This window comes from Physella acuta, unplaced genomic scaffold (assembly GCF_028476545.2).
Source record: "Physella acuta isolate Inbredline_101_S28 unplaced genomic scaffold, ASM2847654v3 ptg000350l, whole genome shotgun sequence".
NCBI lineage: Eukaryota > Metazoa > Mollusca > Gastropoda > Physidae > Physella > Physella acuta.
The window spans coordinates 395646-414325 of record NW_026731869.1 but is presented as its reverse complement, the minus strand read 5'-3'; the positions used below and the strand labels follow the sequence as shown (position 1 = coordinate 414325).

Below are 18680 nucleotides of genomic sequence, written 5' to 3'. Positions count from 1 at the left end.
CTAAAAAGACGTTTATTTTAATTTCTTCCTGTTATTTAGAGTACACAGAAAGTAGTGTAACCGTGCACAAAAATAAAATGAGATTTTAACAGTTGTTTCCTTTTTAGACATAACAACTTTTTCGTATGCGGGATATAAAGAATGCGTTGTAATCGAGCAAAAATCAAAATCGAGATTTGGACATATTGTGACTTTTATCACCTTCTACAGCCGGAAAAACTAAGTTTTTATATCCTGTCGGTCTGTGTGTAGGTGTGTGTGTGTTTAAGTTTGTGTTTTAGTGTGTGTTCAAGTGAATGTGTGTCTGTGTGTTTATGTTTGTCTGTGTGTCTGTAAGTGTGTGTTTGAGTTAGTATGTGTTTGTAAGTGTGTTTGTAAGTGTGTGTGAGTTTGAGTGTGTGTGTGTAGGTGTGAGTGTGTGAAAACGATAACTTAGAGTATATATTGTACTCGGATTAATTTATTGACTTCCGATATCAGGAATTTTTCATTTATTTCCAGTTTCTAAAATTCAGATGACATAAGTATAGTAGGACTTAGATAGACTAAATTTTTTCATTGCCATTAGATCTTAATCTTTTGATTCTGTTGCATATTTAAGCGATTTACAATGACTGGGTGTAGCACTTTACGGTATTTCTAATTTCTCAAAAAATGATTACTTCTTCCAGAGCAAAAAATCTCTATTTTTTTTTTGCACGATTACAATATTTCTCTATACTTCCTATACGAGAAAGTAAAAATTACGAGAACGAGCACAGAAATTAATGACAAAACATTTAGGCATTTTTCTTACATATTTGTTATAGAAACACAATTATGCTTGAAACTAAATCAAAACATTTTCAACACATTGGCTATTATGCATAATTTGAAACCAAACACAGGTCTAACAATAATCCCTAAATGAAATTGAAACCTAAACAAAATATTTGTACTACTAATCCAAAGCCAATGTAAACTACCTCGCCAATAATTCCTGTACAAAACCATAAACAAATCCTAGAAGAGACTCAAAATCGAAAAATAAAAAAAATTACAAAACACTTAAATGTGTCATAACGTAGATTAAACATTTAACTCCATAAGGCCGACTGTCGCTAAAACTACTTGTACAAAGCCATCTATACCATAAACAAATCCCAAAGGTTAGTACACGATAAAATAAAAATAGCTGTAAAAAATTACAAAACCAATAATGAATCATAACGTAGGTTAAACATTTAAACATCGGATACAGATTTAAATTACAGCTAACCCTAAAACAAAATATAGGAAAACACCTACATTTGTAAACAAACATAAAACTCAAAATTTGTAAACTTAAATATCAACTGTTCAATGGTAAACCAGACGTAGCGTGTTACATTTAATTCAAATTTTACGAACACATTGAAATTTATATAATTTATATAGAAAATATATACTTTTAACAGTGTCTGCCCCCCCCCCCCGAAGAAAGTCTACCGCCCCCCCCCCCCCCCCGAAAATTTCAAGTGCCCCCGGAGAAAAAGTCTGGAAGAAACACTGAGCATGATACAACGAACAAAACTATAATTACAATCTTCTCGTTTACTATTTTTCAGTAAGAATAAATTTTCAAATTTTCAAATTCCCGCATATATTCTTGTTAATTTTTAATGATATTAAAACAAAACAACTTTAAACGAAAGCTTTCATCCATAAATTGCTTCACGTTTTTGACATAATACGTATATATGAAATTACACCAACCTAGATGTAACGGTACTCAAGTTATCATGTTTACATACACACATATACACAGAACGGACAAAAATTGCAAAACTATGTTTTTCCTACTAACGGAGGTGTCAAGACGTCGAGATTTGCAATACTTCCTTTATACTTCGTATACGAGAAAGTAAAAAAAAAGGAAATTAAAATAGAAAGTCAAACTCAATAAAAACAAATTGATTTAAGGGAGGGAACTAAATAAACGATTCAGGATTTGTTTTAACTGAGTTGTTTCTCCTGATTATATTCAAGTTGATAGACTTGTAGTGCATGATGAATTTTCAATGTATTTTGTATTATTTACATTACAATAAAACATGTAAAAAAATCTTTATAGCAACATGCTTTGAAATGCACTGAAGATAAGAAGGTAAACTTAAATGGTTTTCTTTTGTAAAAGAATTTGTCGCTAAAATCTGTAAAATACCTCATGAGGTAAAAAAACCTCTATCAATTTTTTTTCTCGAGGGGGGGGGGGGGGGGTAGGGTGAAGAAAAAAACTGAAGAATTTGCACTGGATTAGTGAGTAGAGAACCATTAGTAATTATAAAAGAAACCAAGTGTATTGTCCGATTGTGTAACAGTAAAAATATGTAAGTGACGTGACAACCCACTCTTCCAGATTTGTCCAAGATATGTTATTTTGTAGAATCTTCTTATTTAGTGCTGAAGTTGTCGGATGCTGGCTAGCGTCGACATATGCTTAGATTGGTTATAGGCGACTGTGAGATCAGCAGAAAATTCAGTTAAATGTACTCTTAAATTCTATCCCTTCTCTGAGTTACCTGAGTACGTGTTTTCATTGATCGTTATACTTGTCAATGCTTTCTCTGTTAGTCTTCAGCAGTTCTAGGAGATATTCCACATCAGATTTCCTAACTATAGTTTGGTTACTATCTACAAACTATCTTAAACAATTTTACATAAACTTATCTTTTCTTCCCATTCAAGTCACTCTACGAACTATGTCAAACAATTTTTACATTCAAATATGAAACTACCAGTAACAATTTTTAACTAAATATTTGTCATTTTTTGTTTGCTGTACTTTATGTTTGGATGGAGGACACTTTATTCTTACCATATTTGTCTAACTCATTGGTCCGTTATTATAAACTAGACAACTTCTTCTCTCGTCACCGTAGACAAATCACGTTGTGCGCGGATCACGTCAAATGCTGTTGTCTAGGACCTTTTTCTCGTTTACTTCTGCTGCTATGCTTGAATGACGTACACGTAAAGGACGTCTATTTGAAAGCCGTCTTTCATTGGCAATCGCAAATGTTCAAATTGTGAATCTGTGGTCTCTCTCTCTCTTTCTGTCAGTCTCTCTCTTTCTATCTATCTCTTTCTATCTCTCCCTTTCTATCTCTCTATTTCTATCTCTCTCTCTTTCGATCTCTCTCTTTCTATCTCTCTCTTTCTATCTCTCTCTTTCTATCTATCTCTTTCTATCTATATATCTCTTTCTATCTATCTTTCTCTCTCTCTTTCTATCTATCTCTGTGATGACGCAAGTTTAGCTCCGATAGTTCTTTTCGTAGTCAGGTAGACCAATAGAATTTCAGGAGATACGCGGTCACGTGAGACGGTCAGATGACCACTGAAGCGTGGGTCAGCAGTTAGAGATAGGTAGCGCTAGAGGAAAAATGTAGGAGTTGAAATGTAGTTAAATGTAGGGATGATCTTGGGAGTGTGTAGGGAGAAGTCACGTGTTAGTTGTAGTTAGAATATGTTAGTAGACATTCATGTGTCAGGGCTTAGTTATGGTAGGAGTCGATTTGATGTGTTAAAAAAAGAGCTGTATTATATTGAATTGGACATTTTGTGTTGATTCCACACTGTACCAGGCGTACATAAAGAACAGGCGATCCCCATAGGAAGAATATATACCGTATCTTCATGACGGAGCATTACAGTTATATATAGAATACAAGCTTTCTACAACCCTGCATTACATTTGTTGGTAAATTGTCACTATCACATTTGGTAGAGCAGTGTTTTCTTCAACTCTCACACTCTCTCTCTTTCTCTCTCTGTCTTTCTCTCGTTTTTTTATTTCTTTTCTCTCGGTCCACCTCTCAACCGTCGCCCACGATTAAAGATATCTTCAAAGAATCGTTTCTTTCTAAACTCGTGTTCAGTGCTACCCTAGATTCACAATCTCTATCATGCAATTCTCATTTTAATGTATTGCGTTTGGTACGAAAAAAACTTCCCACTATAGAAACTTACATCCAACCTTTCTGTTTGTACTTCAATATCCTCGCTAACCCATTCACACCTACTTCATAATGCTGTTCTATAGCTATACAATTTATGGCAGGTATGCTACGTAAATAACATGCTGAAGACGTGTGTAGTATTTGAAGAAACCCATATGCAACCATTCAGATGAGACTACTTGAATCCGAAACGCAGCGACGAACATTCAAATAAACCAGCGTGAAGCGAATTAAAATCTGTCACAAACTAACAATTTCAATTATACAACTAGCAGCATGTATGAAAAAAATGGTATTGACACGGGGTAGTGGTGGTGGGGGGGGGGGGGGGGGACTCGAAACTTCACAGGTGGGGGGTGGGGTGGAAACTGGTTGAAGGATATATTTTGACATTTTTATTTTTGTCCGGGGGGGGGGGGTGGGGGTGGGAGGGGGAGTTCTGCTCGGCAGACATGCTTTGAGGGCGGGGGGAAGGGGGGAGTACTGAGGTTGGTATGACAGATGCTAAAAGGGTTTCGTATTAGCAGATACATATATTTTACAGTTAGTTAATTTTAGAGCGGGTAAAGTTTCGGTTGAATATCGTGGTCTAACATTTTTCAGAGGTCCCTGTTATTTGTAAAATACTAGAACAAATGTATGTGCTAGTTGGTATGTTGAGGTGATACATTGTTTTTTCCATTCAAGTGAGACAGCACGGGTTTATAGTAATGTTGGTCGCGGCCCACAAGGTCTCAACTGCTTACCCAAGGGGAGTTGCTGCGGGTTTTGCTTGGGGATGTCAAGTAAGGTTTCTTTCAGACAATTTTCTTCTAGGGTGGTTATACGGTTTTGTACACTAACACGTTTAGGCCCTGAACAAAAGATGTGTACTGGAGGTTCGGGAATGTGTACGACAAGTATTAAAAACTGGAACACATCGTTTGAATGTACAATGTCCTGTGAAAGGGACTTCTTACGGTTTAAATAATCAGAAAACGGAAACACGTAAGAGAAAAAAAAATTACACTACCATTTTAGAAGCTAGGACAAGTCCAGTCGCTTGGTTTGTGTGTAACTTTCAATCTGCTTCTTAAGGCGAAGATTACATCAATGAACCTCGACGTTTAAAAAAAAATTAGCTTTAGAAGCACAAACAAGATCAGACACTAGACTGTTTATGTCCTGTTTTTTTTGAGTACCGCTATAAGGCAGCCTCGTTCTGCCATTTATGCCAAAGTGTATGGAACTTGGAGAACTTTGCAAAAACTATTCCAGATTCCATGCTAAGGAGTACCAGTGTAAATAATAAACAGAAAGAGAAATGCATTCTTCAAAATCAAAATGGTAGATACTGGATAGTATCATCCATGACGTGTAATTTACGGTTTGAACCGTTTTAAAACTCTTTCTGACTTGTACGACCCATTACCGTTTCCAAAATGTTGAAAACAAATATTAATATTTTTTTGTTCAAAAAATTACATTGAGTTGTGGAACGATGGAAATCATGTTTGTTGATTTATTTGTAATGTCGTAAGTATTTTATTGTCTAGGTAATCTTGCTACAGCAGCTTCACACAAAACAATATTTTAAGTGAACTTCGGCTTTAGGGTAATTATTAAAGTTTAGAAATAAAAAAAAAAAAAAAAGAAACAAAACAAAACTTTATTTAGTTTTAAATGTTTAACTATTTTTTGTTTTTATTAAGGGTTTACAATATAACATTAACCCTTGACTAAAAATTGGAAAATGCTGCAGCCGTTTATAATTAGATACATTCATCACATATTTTTCAAATCTAAGTGTAAAAACATACAAATCAAACAGTTGTATGACTTAGTGGCTACACATTACATGCTGTCATCTAGTAAGTTACAGTAAACTTTTTATTTGTCCGTCAGCAAATCTTTTTTTCCTGCCTGCTCCAGTGCGTGAATGATCCGATTGACCACCACATTCGCTATCCCAGTTCTGGTATTGACATCCGCAAAGGATTTGATAAAAGTTGGCGATCCTTGGTGGGTAAAATGAACAGCTAAAATATATTTAAATATATTGGTGAATATAAAATGAGTAATAAGCATTTCATTAAATTTTAAAATTGAATTTAAAAAAAAATGGTAGCGCCTGTTAGCTTCACTAGGTCTTTGTTCTATGTAATTACTACGGTCTAGGTATAACCCGTCCTTGTGTATTACATATTATATATATATATATATATATATATATATATATATATATATATATATATATATATATATATATATATATAGATATATGTATATATTTGAAATGTATACATATCTTAACACACACACACACACACACACAGACACACACACACACACACACATATATATATATATATATATATATATATATATATATATATATATATATATATATATATATATATATATATATATATGTGTGTAATTTACGTAGGTACATCAGTGTAACTATTTGTATGTTTATTTTATATCGTTTATAATACATTATTTAACGATTATACGGCAAACATTTTTTTTTAGTCTGAATTGTTATCTCTTTATTAAGAAATATATGCAACTATTGATTAGTTTATTTTAACTTTCGAAAAAGCATCGAAACAAGAAGATAAAACAAGTTAATAAAAAGTCTAGAGACAATTTAAGCGCAATTTCCTTAATTAATTTTTTGTGACCGAACGAAAGGATATTTTTGAAAACTTTCTTCGGCAATATTGTTCTAAATTATGGCAGGAATCGATTGGTAAATGTTTCAAGTCGCTAAGTGGTCTGGTTGCCGAGATATGGGCCAAAAACTGCACTTTTCCGAGGTTTTTTGGCTTTTCCGGGAAATCCAGGAAGGAATTCCGGGAATATTTTGGCCCACAATCATCCTCGGGACTTGCTTAACAAATTTGCTTTGGAACTAGACCTCGATATTGCTTCATTCAGGAGGAGATACGACTTAAAGCTGCGGACACACATCCATCCATCATCCATCCAGAAATAACGAGTTAATAATCGCAATTGTCCAGTATGGAAATTGCGCTAAAAAGCAATTAAGAATATCACACACGTAGATATAAAAACAGTCGAATCATGAAACCGTAAATGTACGAATCATTAAGGTTTTTGTGACAGATATGGCACACTGTGGGTTGTTAACACTAATTGCTTGACTAGAAAATATGTGTTAAATATTTTCTGCAATATTTAGAGCTTCTCCCCCTCCCCCCCCCCCGTGTTATGAGATAACTCCCATCTTGATGTCAAACCAATCTCTCCTATCAACTGTAGTTGGAGTGTGTACTTACTTGGGTTTTATTATTGTGATTTATAATCCCTTGGTGGCAAACTCCACCCTCTAAAACGATAACATTAAAACCGTACACTGAAGAGATAATACTATTTTTACCCCAGGCATAAATATCACTTTGTTAAACAGTTTGTGTAGTTGACATGGATTTAGGACCACTTAAGATGGATTAAATCTTGAGTCGTTAGATTAATAAATTATAGGCAAAAAACAAACCAGAGGCGTTTTCGATGGTATAGGGTGGACTCTTGTTTTGTGAATCTTCAATCCAAACAGGATGGCATGTGTTGTTTTCATTGTTGCATTCAGTCTAAAACGAAGAGGAGAAAATAGTAATCGACGTAAATGGCATGGGTTGGAAGGAATAACGTTCACATATTTGTAGTGTTTTATTATACTGTTTAATAAGTTCCCTTTTCCAACAAGACGGGCAAGTAAAGTACGACTCACCTGATATTTTGAACTCGGCATATAAAGAGATAGTGTAGTCAGGAACTATGCCCAGCCGCCTTAACATTTTCTAACGTGAGTCAGGTACCCATAAAAACTGAGTGCTCAAAGTAGTTTTGCTGAATTGAACCCGGATTCGTAATAGAAACTTATCGCTTTAGCACTCTAACGCTTTACTGCCCTCATAATTACACACACAAACACACACACACATATTATATATATATATATATATATATATATATATATATATATATATATATATATATATATATATATATATATATATATATATATATTGAGATAACAAACCTGTAGATTTCTATCAAGGTGTATCGTGTCCGGATACCTCTGAAGGATCTTGTAGTATATTTGTGCTGAGTTCAAGGCAGTTACGTTTTCTCCGGAGTGCCTAAAAGTATTTCACAAAAAATATTTAAGAGTTCAGAATTTCTCCATTGTACCCGTACTTTTGTAATAAGAGAAATAATGTTTGTACACAACCTGGTAAACTACTTCAGCTTTCTAATTGTGATAAAGTGGTATGTTTTACTTATATTTATTTTAAATTTTCTCTTATTTTGTTACCTTAATGCCAGATCAATATGCAAAACTTTTTTTTTCTTTAAACAAAACTTTTAGTGAGATGCAGTTTTAGATTTAAAGTATATATTTATGGAATTTCTTGAACAAGGGAAGTTTTGGCCAAAGTTGGTAAAAATAATGGTACGATATTCTTTGAATTTCAAAACAGTATTTAAGCTGAAGTACTTAAGTTAGTTAAAATAAGGTAGGCCAGGGGCGTAGCGAGGGGGGGGGAGGGGGCGGGGGGTGCGGACCGCACCGGATGACACCATTTAGGGGGTTGACACCAAGGCAAAAAATAGCAAAATATATAGAGAAAAACTCGAGGGGGGGGGGGTGTAAATCGAAAGTTTGAGGGGGGGGTGCAAATCGAAAACTTGAGGGGGGGGGGTGCAAATCAAAAGTTTGAGGGGGGGTGCAAATCGAAAATTTGAAAGTTTGTCCCTGGAAAGGGTCTCTATGCCTCTGGGGGGGTGACACCATTAAGTGCCGCACCGGGTGACACCTGACCTCGCTACGCCACTGAGGTAGGCGATCGTACAATTTCATAATAAATAATTTGATTAAACTGCTTCAATTTTTCTTTTCTCAGTATTTTTTTTTCTCTTGATCGTTACTCCCATTTAATGTTTTCTGAAAGCATCACATTTTCTTTTTTTTTGTTTTGGTATTAGCTATCATTTTATGAATTAAAAGTGTGCAATACATGAAACGGTTGTGAAATAAAAATACAATTTGAGTGTTGAATTTTTTCTTAACCTTAAACTCTGCCGTCATTGTCAATGAGCATTGAAAAGAGTTAAAAAAGAATGACTTTTGAGAAAAAAAATTACCAAAAAGCTTTCAAAACGTGAGTAAAAAATGGAGCCTTTGGTTTGGAGACAAGGACGCGGCTGCTGACCACTCTAGAAAACTCTGCTTCACCTGACAGTTCCAGACTAGCAACGGCCGGGTACCGTCGGAGATCATTAGAAATTGGATTCATCCAAAGCACGTCGTTATCCTAGAGTAAAAAAAAATACGCATTTAATTAAAGTTGATTTCAAATTAAATTTTAAGCTTGTATATTTAATAAATGCTCGATTGTGCTAAACATGCACATATAAACAGATTCGTACTGAACTACATTGAATATTTGAATGATTTGCAATCGTGGTGATTGGATTAAAATTACACTCGTTTCCCACACATTATCGTTCATAAGAATTCATGTAAATTACAACCCGTCTCATAGATGTAACCTATTTAAATATGATATGAAATACAAAAATTATAAAGCGTAGCAAGGTGTTCAAAACTTACGTTGTACACTCCTCCATATTTAAATAAAACCAACGCTCTCAAAACATCAGCCTTATGCGCCGTTTCTTTTATCTGCTTTTGAAAGACAGAACTGAAACTTTCTATCTGTAAGTAAAGCCGGGAGAATAGTGTAAGATTTGTAATCATCTTCTGTGTACGATTTGCTGCTATTTATGTCTGTTGTTTGCATTTAGAATAGGACTGTACTTGAACGTAATGGTATCTTAACTATTTGTTTACATAAGTCCTAACAGGGATGTCAGATAATGTACCTGACTTGAATATGATCTATCGTGAAATCCATGGGCCTCCGGCTAAATATATATTGGGGTTAGATACTAAGATTAACCTAGATAAAATGATTATTAAAACTAATCTCGTTGCTTTATTCAATGAAGAAAAATGTATAACCACGTTTTATAAAAAACACTGCTCTCTAGGCTAACCAACAGTACTTCAAACTTAATCATAACAAAAGATAATAACGAAACAAAACAAAACAACGAAATATTGTACAATATGTTAACAAAACGAAACACAACATAACACTCAATAAGGTTACAAAAGTAGTATCACCAAGGGGACGATCGTCTGATCTCTCGTCTCCCCAACCCCCTAGATTTTTCTATTGAAGAGAATTGAACTCGCGCCCTTCCGACCAAAGTATCCCTACTTTCTCACTCTACTTAAACAGTTTTTAAAAAATGATAAAACCTAATACAAAAATCATACACCGATAGACGTGTATTATGCTTCCGTGAAATCCTACACAGAATAAATCGGGTACGCCCATAATAGTCTAATAGTCTAGAGTCTAGACATATGACAGTTATATAGCTTCGGCGTCTAGCATACGGGGTACTTGTAAAAAAATACAACATTGTATACACATTAAAACCTATACAATTCATTACTTTTTTCATTACTTTGTTGCAAACGAAATTAGCAAACAAAAAGACAGTAAACATTTTTTATATAATCTGAAATACGGATAGTAGTTTTTTTTTGTTTTAACCTATAGGATTCCATTGTTTTAGTTTAAAGTATTACATGCAGACAATACGATTCCTGTAGAAATTATATCACCAGATTTTGTCTCCTGTTAACTGGAGTACTAAACTTATGGGTGAAGTTCAATTTACGTGGACGAATGTAACGTTTTCGGCCTTCAGTTTATTCCAGTATTTCCCAGTAGGTTCAGTATTTCCATGAACGTATACTCTGATATAATGGATAGAGTTAAAACAATGATATATATCAGTATAGATGAGTAAACATGTGTAAATAAACCATGTTTGATTCGCTTTCGACATTTTTTCGACATAGGTTTAAAGGCTTTAAAAGACTGAAAAAACAATTACTATGCATCACGATTTGTATATATTTAATTTATTTAAAAAAAAACACATTATTTTTAAAATTATAAAATATCAATGTAGCACATTGAAAATTATTGATAAATGAATACTTTGTGTAATTATCGAAAACAAAACCATCGCTAAAAAATATCACTTTAGTTTAAATAATATTTTAGGTCATACACTGTGAAACCATGCTGTCATTTTATATGTCGCGCGCCTTACTGAAAGAATACACGGTCGACACTAAGAGACTCTGCTTGAGAGTAAGTTGAATGAAGCTAGAGTAACAAAACGTGGAATAATAAAAATAACAAAACACGATATATGGATGTATAAATGCTGCGGGCAGAACAATTCACACTACAATCAATGTCGCAGTTTAGAAAACATTATAATGATGCTTTTAAATAATGGTGTCACAAAAAATGAGTGGAAAAGGTGTTTTTATACCTTTGAAATCTTGCTACATACAGAGCTGAAAGAACGCATAGATAGAATTCAAAGGTCCAATCTATAGGCTGGTGGGTGTTTGAGTTTACCAGTATCAGATGATTGATCAATGGCGCTAGATCAGTGGGATCCTGTAAAGTAAGAAATAGATCAATATGTCTAGTGAAAAATAACTGAATTTTTATACAACTAAGTTTCAAATTTACATCGACTCACACATGCGAATGCACAACAATGTATAAATTTTTGCCGTAACATATGTTATGGTTATTATAACTACACAAAATACGTTTTTAAAAAAATGTAATCTCATTTGTTGCTTTTCCAGACACCAAACTGAGATCACATGTGTAAACTAATAAACAGCACACTAAATCTTGATGGCGATAAATAACCGAATGGAAAATTGCACGATTGGGTAGAGAGCTGGACTGCTAACCCCTAAGTCTCGAGTTCGAGTCCGGGTTCTAGTCAGCAGACCGTCCCTGAGTCCACCCAACTCTAATGGGTACCCAACTCACGTTAGGGAAGTAAAGGCGGCTGGGCATAATGCTGACCGCACTATCTCTTCATATGCCGAGGTCACAGAAACAAGTGAACTCTACTTTACTTGCCCCATAGACCGTCAGGTTTGAAAGGGAAACTTTACAATAAATTACGGAATGGACATTTGCCCGAATGCGACAAATTACAAAATGGACACTAGTAGTAATACGAAAATACCCGATTGGACGCTTGCCCGAATGCGACAAATGCCAGAAAACCACTTGCCCTTAAACGTTTTAATATAACATGTTACGTAATAGACATTCTAAACAGAAAACGTCCTTCTCCCGGCTCGATATTTTGTTAGTTTCTGGTGTGTAGACCCATTCATAAGCAGCCATGTATTACCTGCATGTGTCATTTAGTTGCACCCACTGGCATACAGCTAGCACCGGAATAATTCGTTTACAAAGTTGGCAATAATAGGGTAGAGAAGCGTAAGGGGAAAAAAACACCTCGGGATCTCTGCTTAACATAAGACCTGGCTTTTAAATTATTTTCTGTTGCTGTTTTCTATAAAACCTAAATCAAACTACAAGCAGAACGTAATTGGGCAGTTTTTTAAAATTTAATTCAATTTATGATCTAAATAGATCTCGAACAGTAAGTTCGGATGTACCGAATAAAAGAGTCTTGAAATACAAGGGCGCATCAGAGGCGTAGCTAGGGTAGGGAACGTGTGGCGGACGTCACGGGCACGGATTCTAAGTGGGCGCCAAACGGGGTTAAAAATATAACTTAAAAACTCATTCTGAGATGCATTACTGAATGATACACAGTCGAAGTTAAAAAAAAATACACTACTTCTTGGCTTTCCTAACTTAAGTGTTTTTTAATTTTGTGACAGCATTATAGCAACGGTCGAACGATTGTGGCTTTTTCGCTCATGCGGCGCAAATTCAATGGTTCCCTAAGGACGCTGAAATGAGACACTACGCCTAATAATTTAAATGTGACGTCATCTGCTCATGCGGCGCAAATTCAATAGTTCTCTAAGGGCGCTGAAATGAGACACTGCGCCTAATAATTTAAATGTGACGTCATCTGCTCATGCGGCGCAAATTCAATAGTTCTCTAAGGGCGCTGAAATGAGACACTGCGCCTAATAATTTAAATGTGACGTCATCTGCTCATGCGGCGCAAATTCAATAGTTCTCTAAGGGCGCTGAAATGAGACACTGCGCCTAATAATTTAAATGTGACGTCATCTGCTCATGCGGCGCAAATTCAATAGTTCTCTAAGGGCGCTGAAATGAGACACTGCGCCTAATAATTTAAATGTGACGTCATCTGCTCATGCGGCGCAAATTCAATAGTTCTCTAAGGGCGCTGAAATGAGACACTGCGCCTAATAATTTAAATGTGACGTCATCTGCTCATGCGGCGCAAATTCAATAGTTCTCTAAGGGCGCTGAAATGAGACACTGCGTCTCTGGTGCACGTACTTAAAAATTCAAATGAGACGTCTCTTCTTCAAGGGCATAGAGCCAAGTCGACCAGTTGCCAATAGAATCTCTTGATGGATATCATGATTACAACTCAGCCATGACGATCCCGCTTCTCCCATCTGTATTAAAAGATTTTCTCTCCGTCAATTTTTTTTACCACCCCCCCCCCCCACCGAGCGCCCCCCCCCCTCCTTAATATTCTATCTCTTCCCAGTTTTGTTTACACTTGAGGGCCTGGCTGGTTGAGTCAGAACTTTAGCGAGCTTGTCCTATTAAATTTTTTATCAGTGGATGCGTTCTAGGCTGATGATTTCTGCACAACCCCTATAAACGTTTTAAAATTTCGTCCCTCAAGGTTGTTTTAAGAAGTGTCGCTTAGAAATCGTTCTAAATTTAGTATATTCTTTAATCGTATTGGCAAAAAAAATAAAATAATTAATAATAATAAAGCGGGATAAATCATCCTTAAACATTCTCGTTCATTATTGTATATTAGTAAAAAGTAGGATAATGGATATGGAAGCAAATTAAAAAAAGAAAATTGGGTGGAAATATGTGTGTGATGGCGCTAGTTTAGGTCAAGTAAATAGAGGTTAGTAGAGACAGACAATAGATAGTTGGGTAGAGAGACCAATGGACGTACAGGAGCTGACCGGTCACGTGGGACGGTCAGCTGACCACTGAGGCGTGAGTCACTAGTGAGATCAGCGGTGTTAGGTGTTAGAGACGGTCGAGATGTGTAGGGCTAGGTAACAGTTGATAATTAGCAAGAGAACGGTCAGAGTTAGGTAGAGAATTAGAGGTAGATCGTGAGGTAGAAACGGTCAGATAGGTAGATCTAGGAAACGGTAGACAGTAGTAGTAGAGAGTATAGAATAGGCTAGTTAGGGAGGGAATTAATTTGATTGTTTAATAAAGGACATTTATCTTTTGGATCGGACTTGTGTGTGTTAATTCCGAACTATAACCAGGCTGGTATTATCTTCATCACCCCCACTCACACATCGCTGTGGTTGGTGTTTATCCCTCCCTCACAACTGGTGTGGCTGAAGATCAATCCATTCACTCGTACCCTCTCACTGAGTCATCGACCTAAAGGGCGCATAACAAGCTGGTACGTAATACTTAACTGTGTTGCAGGGAATCCTTCCAACGTTAAAAATTAAGAACAAAGAGGAAGAAGAAAGGGATAAATCACTTTCAGAGTAATCGAGTTACAGAATTTTTTAATTAACGTTTTAATACTTACATTTTATTAAATATAATATAATCTAGAATCTAAAAGAAAAAAAATAGATTTGCGCACCAAATGAAAGAAAACAGTGTTTACATAATTGAGCGAAAAATAAATACTTTAAAAAAGAATTCTTGAATTCATTTTTAAAAACAAAACTAAAAATCAAATTAAGTCACATTGTATGTGTCAGTGCATTGCCATCGAGTCTTGAATAACGAGAACAGTTTGAAACACATTGGTCCGGTAAAAGTAATATTTTTCTGAGATTCTAGAAATACAGTAAAGTTTGACAAAATGAAGAGAGTGAGAACTGAAACCTATGTATAAAAATTTAGTCTACCTACAGGAAACTGCACTGATGTTATCTGGATTTTAGAAACAGGAAATAAATTACAAATTCTTGATACAGAAGGTTACATAAACATTTATAGCAATGCAAGTATAATATATACTCAAGTTATCGTGTTCACACAACACACGCACACACAACCACACAACCACACACACGGACACATAGACACACACACACAACCACACACACGGACACATAGACACACACACACACACAAACACAGATACAAACATTGACGGACAAGATATAAAAATTAGCTTTTTTAGGTTCTGGAAGGTTATACATTTTTTTTTCAAAATCTCGATTTAGAATTTTGCACGTTTACAACTTTTTTTTTTATATTTCGCATACGATACATCGGAGATGTGTAAAAAAAAAGGGCGAAAACATTCAAACCTCTTTTAACTTTTGTGCACGATTGCACTGCTTTATGTGGTCTCTGTGTACCGGGAAGAAACATCGCCTATTTAGGGCACGAACTAACTGGTAAAATCCAATTCCTTTCATTACATTGTAAAGAGAACACCCCCCCCCCCCCCTTTCCATTTGTAACGTATGGGCACTAAAGTACCAACTCCCACCGACTTTTACTTTGATGTGGGACATCGTTAAAGGATAACGTGAAGCAGCATACAATGAGCCGCGTTTGTCCTGTGTTTTTATATAATAAATGTGATGTGCACCCCCCCCCCCCCCTCCCCGGCCCCATCCGCGTAACGTAAAGCTACCACCACACTGGGCCCAGTGATTGAAACAAATTTCTGCGCCTGATGTAACTTGCATAAGTTCTGGAAGCGTCCTTATTACAGTACTTTGCGTATTGGTATGGTAAAAGTGCTCCCCCAATTCGTAACCAATATGTCCTTACAATTGGCCTCGTTTCGCTCTAAAAGGGTCAGTACTATTTCAAACTGGAGGGGTACAATAAAGCTAAAAAAAGAATGTTGATGCAATAATAACACTTGATAGTAAAATGGTAGAGAGGATAAAAACGAAGGAAATGGCTGGTAAATTATTTTAATACAGTAGCTTTAATAATAAGTGTTAAAAAACCAAGGTATCCGTTTGATGCATTTTATCATTACCTTCACCTTAAACAACATTTATGTCTTAACGTTGGCGTATATATATATATATATATATATATATATATATATATATATATATATATATATATATATATATATATATACCCAACCCTACCCTACCCTACCCTACCATACCCTACCCTACCCTACCCTACCCTACCCTACCCTACCTTACCTTACCTTACCTTACCCTACCCTGCCCTACCCTACCCTACCCTACCCTACCCTACCCTACCCTTACCTGCCCTACCCTACCCTACCCTACCCTACCCTACCCTACCCTACCCTACCCTACCCTACCCTACCCTACCCTACCCTACCCTACCCTACCCTACCCTACCCTACCCTACCCTACCCTTACCTACCCTGCCCTACCCTACCCTACCCTACCCTACCCTACCCTACCCTACCCTACCCAATCCTACCCTACCGTCCCTACCCTACCCTACAATGTTACTATTCGCTGTGCTCAAGCTATCCTTACACCTACTACAGTGTGATGTGCGGCATGCTGTGTTGGGTAGGTTATGTTGGGAGTATAAGCTCAGTTGTGTAGGATTCGGCCTGGGTATTTGGTGTGATTTGTGCGTTGTCACTTGTGGCTTGTTTGGTGTGTGGGTGTTACGTTGGGTGTGGTGTGGATTCTGAGAGAGGTGTGGTGTGGTTTGGGTTGCTTTTGTTTTTGGCTGTGGTGCTCTGTATTGTGCCATATGCCAATCTACCTTTCTTAATCTTTATCATTCCCTTTAGTTAAATTATTTTTTTATTACCGAAATTACAAAAGCAGCTGTGTTGTGTTCTTTGCTTTTCTATTCTGCCCCCCTCCCCCCCACCAAAAAAAAAAATAGCTCTCATTTTTAATTCTTACAGTGTAGCTTTATAAGACGCCACTCGAAAAAAGTTTCGGTACCTGTGAACTCTAGTGTGGATTATCGCTGCTATAGTTTCTTAGGCATACGGATATTTGGTTACTAATTTAATATGTTGATGTATAACGTTATTTTTATGGTTTAGATTTTATGGTATAGTCGCTATTGTAATGGTTAGAATTTTTTTTAAAAGTGAAGATTCGTTTAAACTGCCTATAACCATAGAAAACGTTTTTGATTTAAAAAAAAATCCACGACAGGTTCTGAGAGTTGGTACTGGACTAATTAATTTAATTTTAAGCTGCGACAATTTTTTACATTTATAAAGAAAAAATGTTTGAGAACTTCTTATGTCACAATTTTATCACTGACATGCTAGTAATATGAATAGAACAGATTCATGTCCCGTCAAAACAAGTGCAGAATATGAATTAGTAATTTGTAAAGAAGAGAAAAAAAAAACGCCGAACTATTTATACCAAGACCGGTTTCTTGATTCACATAATGTTTGCCCATTTAAGGGAATGAAATGTAAAATTTGAAAGGGTCCGTGCGAATAGGTGTAGATTTCGCAGAAATCTTTTGGCACTGGTAAAAAAATCATGTGAGGTTTTGATCCATCAGTGCATGACGATGTGTTTTGCTCCAATGATTCAAACTGATGTTTCATAACACGTGTTTCACATCTTGGCCAATGTCGCCAGTGTAATGGCAACTAGTATTCATAAACTTATTTTAAGATTCTATAGGCAGAACCCGAAATTTTAAGATACATGTATGGGTGTGGGGAGGTAGGGGGGTGTTTTACTTAATACGTGGCCTTGAGATATTTATGTGTGTATTTGTGATTTCTTGACCAGCTTATTGTGCTATATCTACGTTCATGAAACAATATATTTTGCGTTTGTGTTTGCGTGTTGCCAGTGGCGTAGCGAGGTCGGGTGTCACCCGATGCGGCTCTTAATGGTGTCACCCCCAGAGGCGTATCTACCATTTCCCGGGGACAAACTTTCAATTTTCGATTTGCACCCCCCTCAAACTTTCGATATGCACCCCCCAAACCTTTCGATTTTCACCCCCCCCTAAAACTTTCGATTTGCACCCCCTCAAACTTTCGATTTGCACCCCCCTCAAATTTTTCTCTATATATTCCCTAAATGGTGTCACCCGGTGTGGTCCGCACCCCCCCGCCCCCCCCCCCCCTCTCTACGCCTCTGCGTGTTGCATTTGCGTTAGCGTTTGGGTTTGCATTTTCGTTTGTGTTTGTGTTGAGTTTAGTTCTGTTCCATCATTGATATACTTAAAAATATTCATAAATGTATGTCTGTTTCTAATAATGCAGCATTCATCTGTTACCGAACAGATGAAACGTTTGGAAGGTTTGAAGCACACTCTGGCCAAGTCTTCCGATTAAAGATTTTTTTTTAAGTATCGGAGGGGCTGCGCTTGTCTGGTAGTGCTTTGTTTTGTGGTTTAAGTTTTAAGTTTTACTACGGCTACCCTTAGCACATGGGGTAAGCTAACTGCACGGGCCATCTGGGATACTACTTAAATAAACAGTAATACTGCACACGGGCGTCGTTGGCGCCCCGGCGGTTGTGTGACCCGCAAAGCCTCAGGCCATTCCTTCATCACTACATTCGTTAAAGGGCGTCTAACTCTAGCAACATGGGGGAGCTCTACAATCTATGACTAAACCGGACCAGAGGTTGCACACAAAACCCTA

At 36.4% G+C, this 18680-nt stretch overlaps 1 protein-coding gene across 1 annotated transcript in view; it reads right to left on the bottom strand.

The window, feature by feature from the left end:
• The window catches only part of LOC131941134 (uncharacterized), a 65195-nt gene that overhangs the window by 44099 nt on the left and 2416 nt on the right, over positions 1 to 18680 (bottom strand). Inside the window, exons 2-6 of the mRNA XM_059300146.1 lie at positions 11415 to 11545; positions 10746 to 10824; positions 9604 to 9708; positions 9135 to 9304; positions 8029 to 8128 (exon numbers count right to left, since the gene is read on the bottom strand). Of these exons, the coding sequence (XP_059156129.1) occupies positions 8029 to 8128; positions 9135 to 9304; positions 9604 to 9708; positions 10746 to 10824; positions 11415 to 11545 (585 nt within the window). The remainder of the gene's footprint in view (positions 1 to 8028; positions 8129 to 9134; positions 9305 to 9603; positions 9709 to 10745; positions 10825 to 11414; positions 11546 to 18680) is intronic.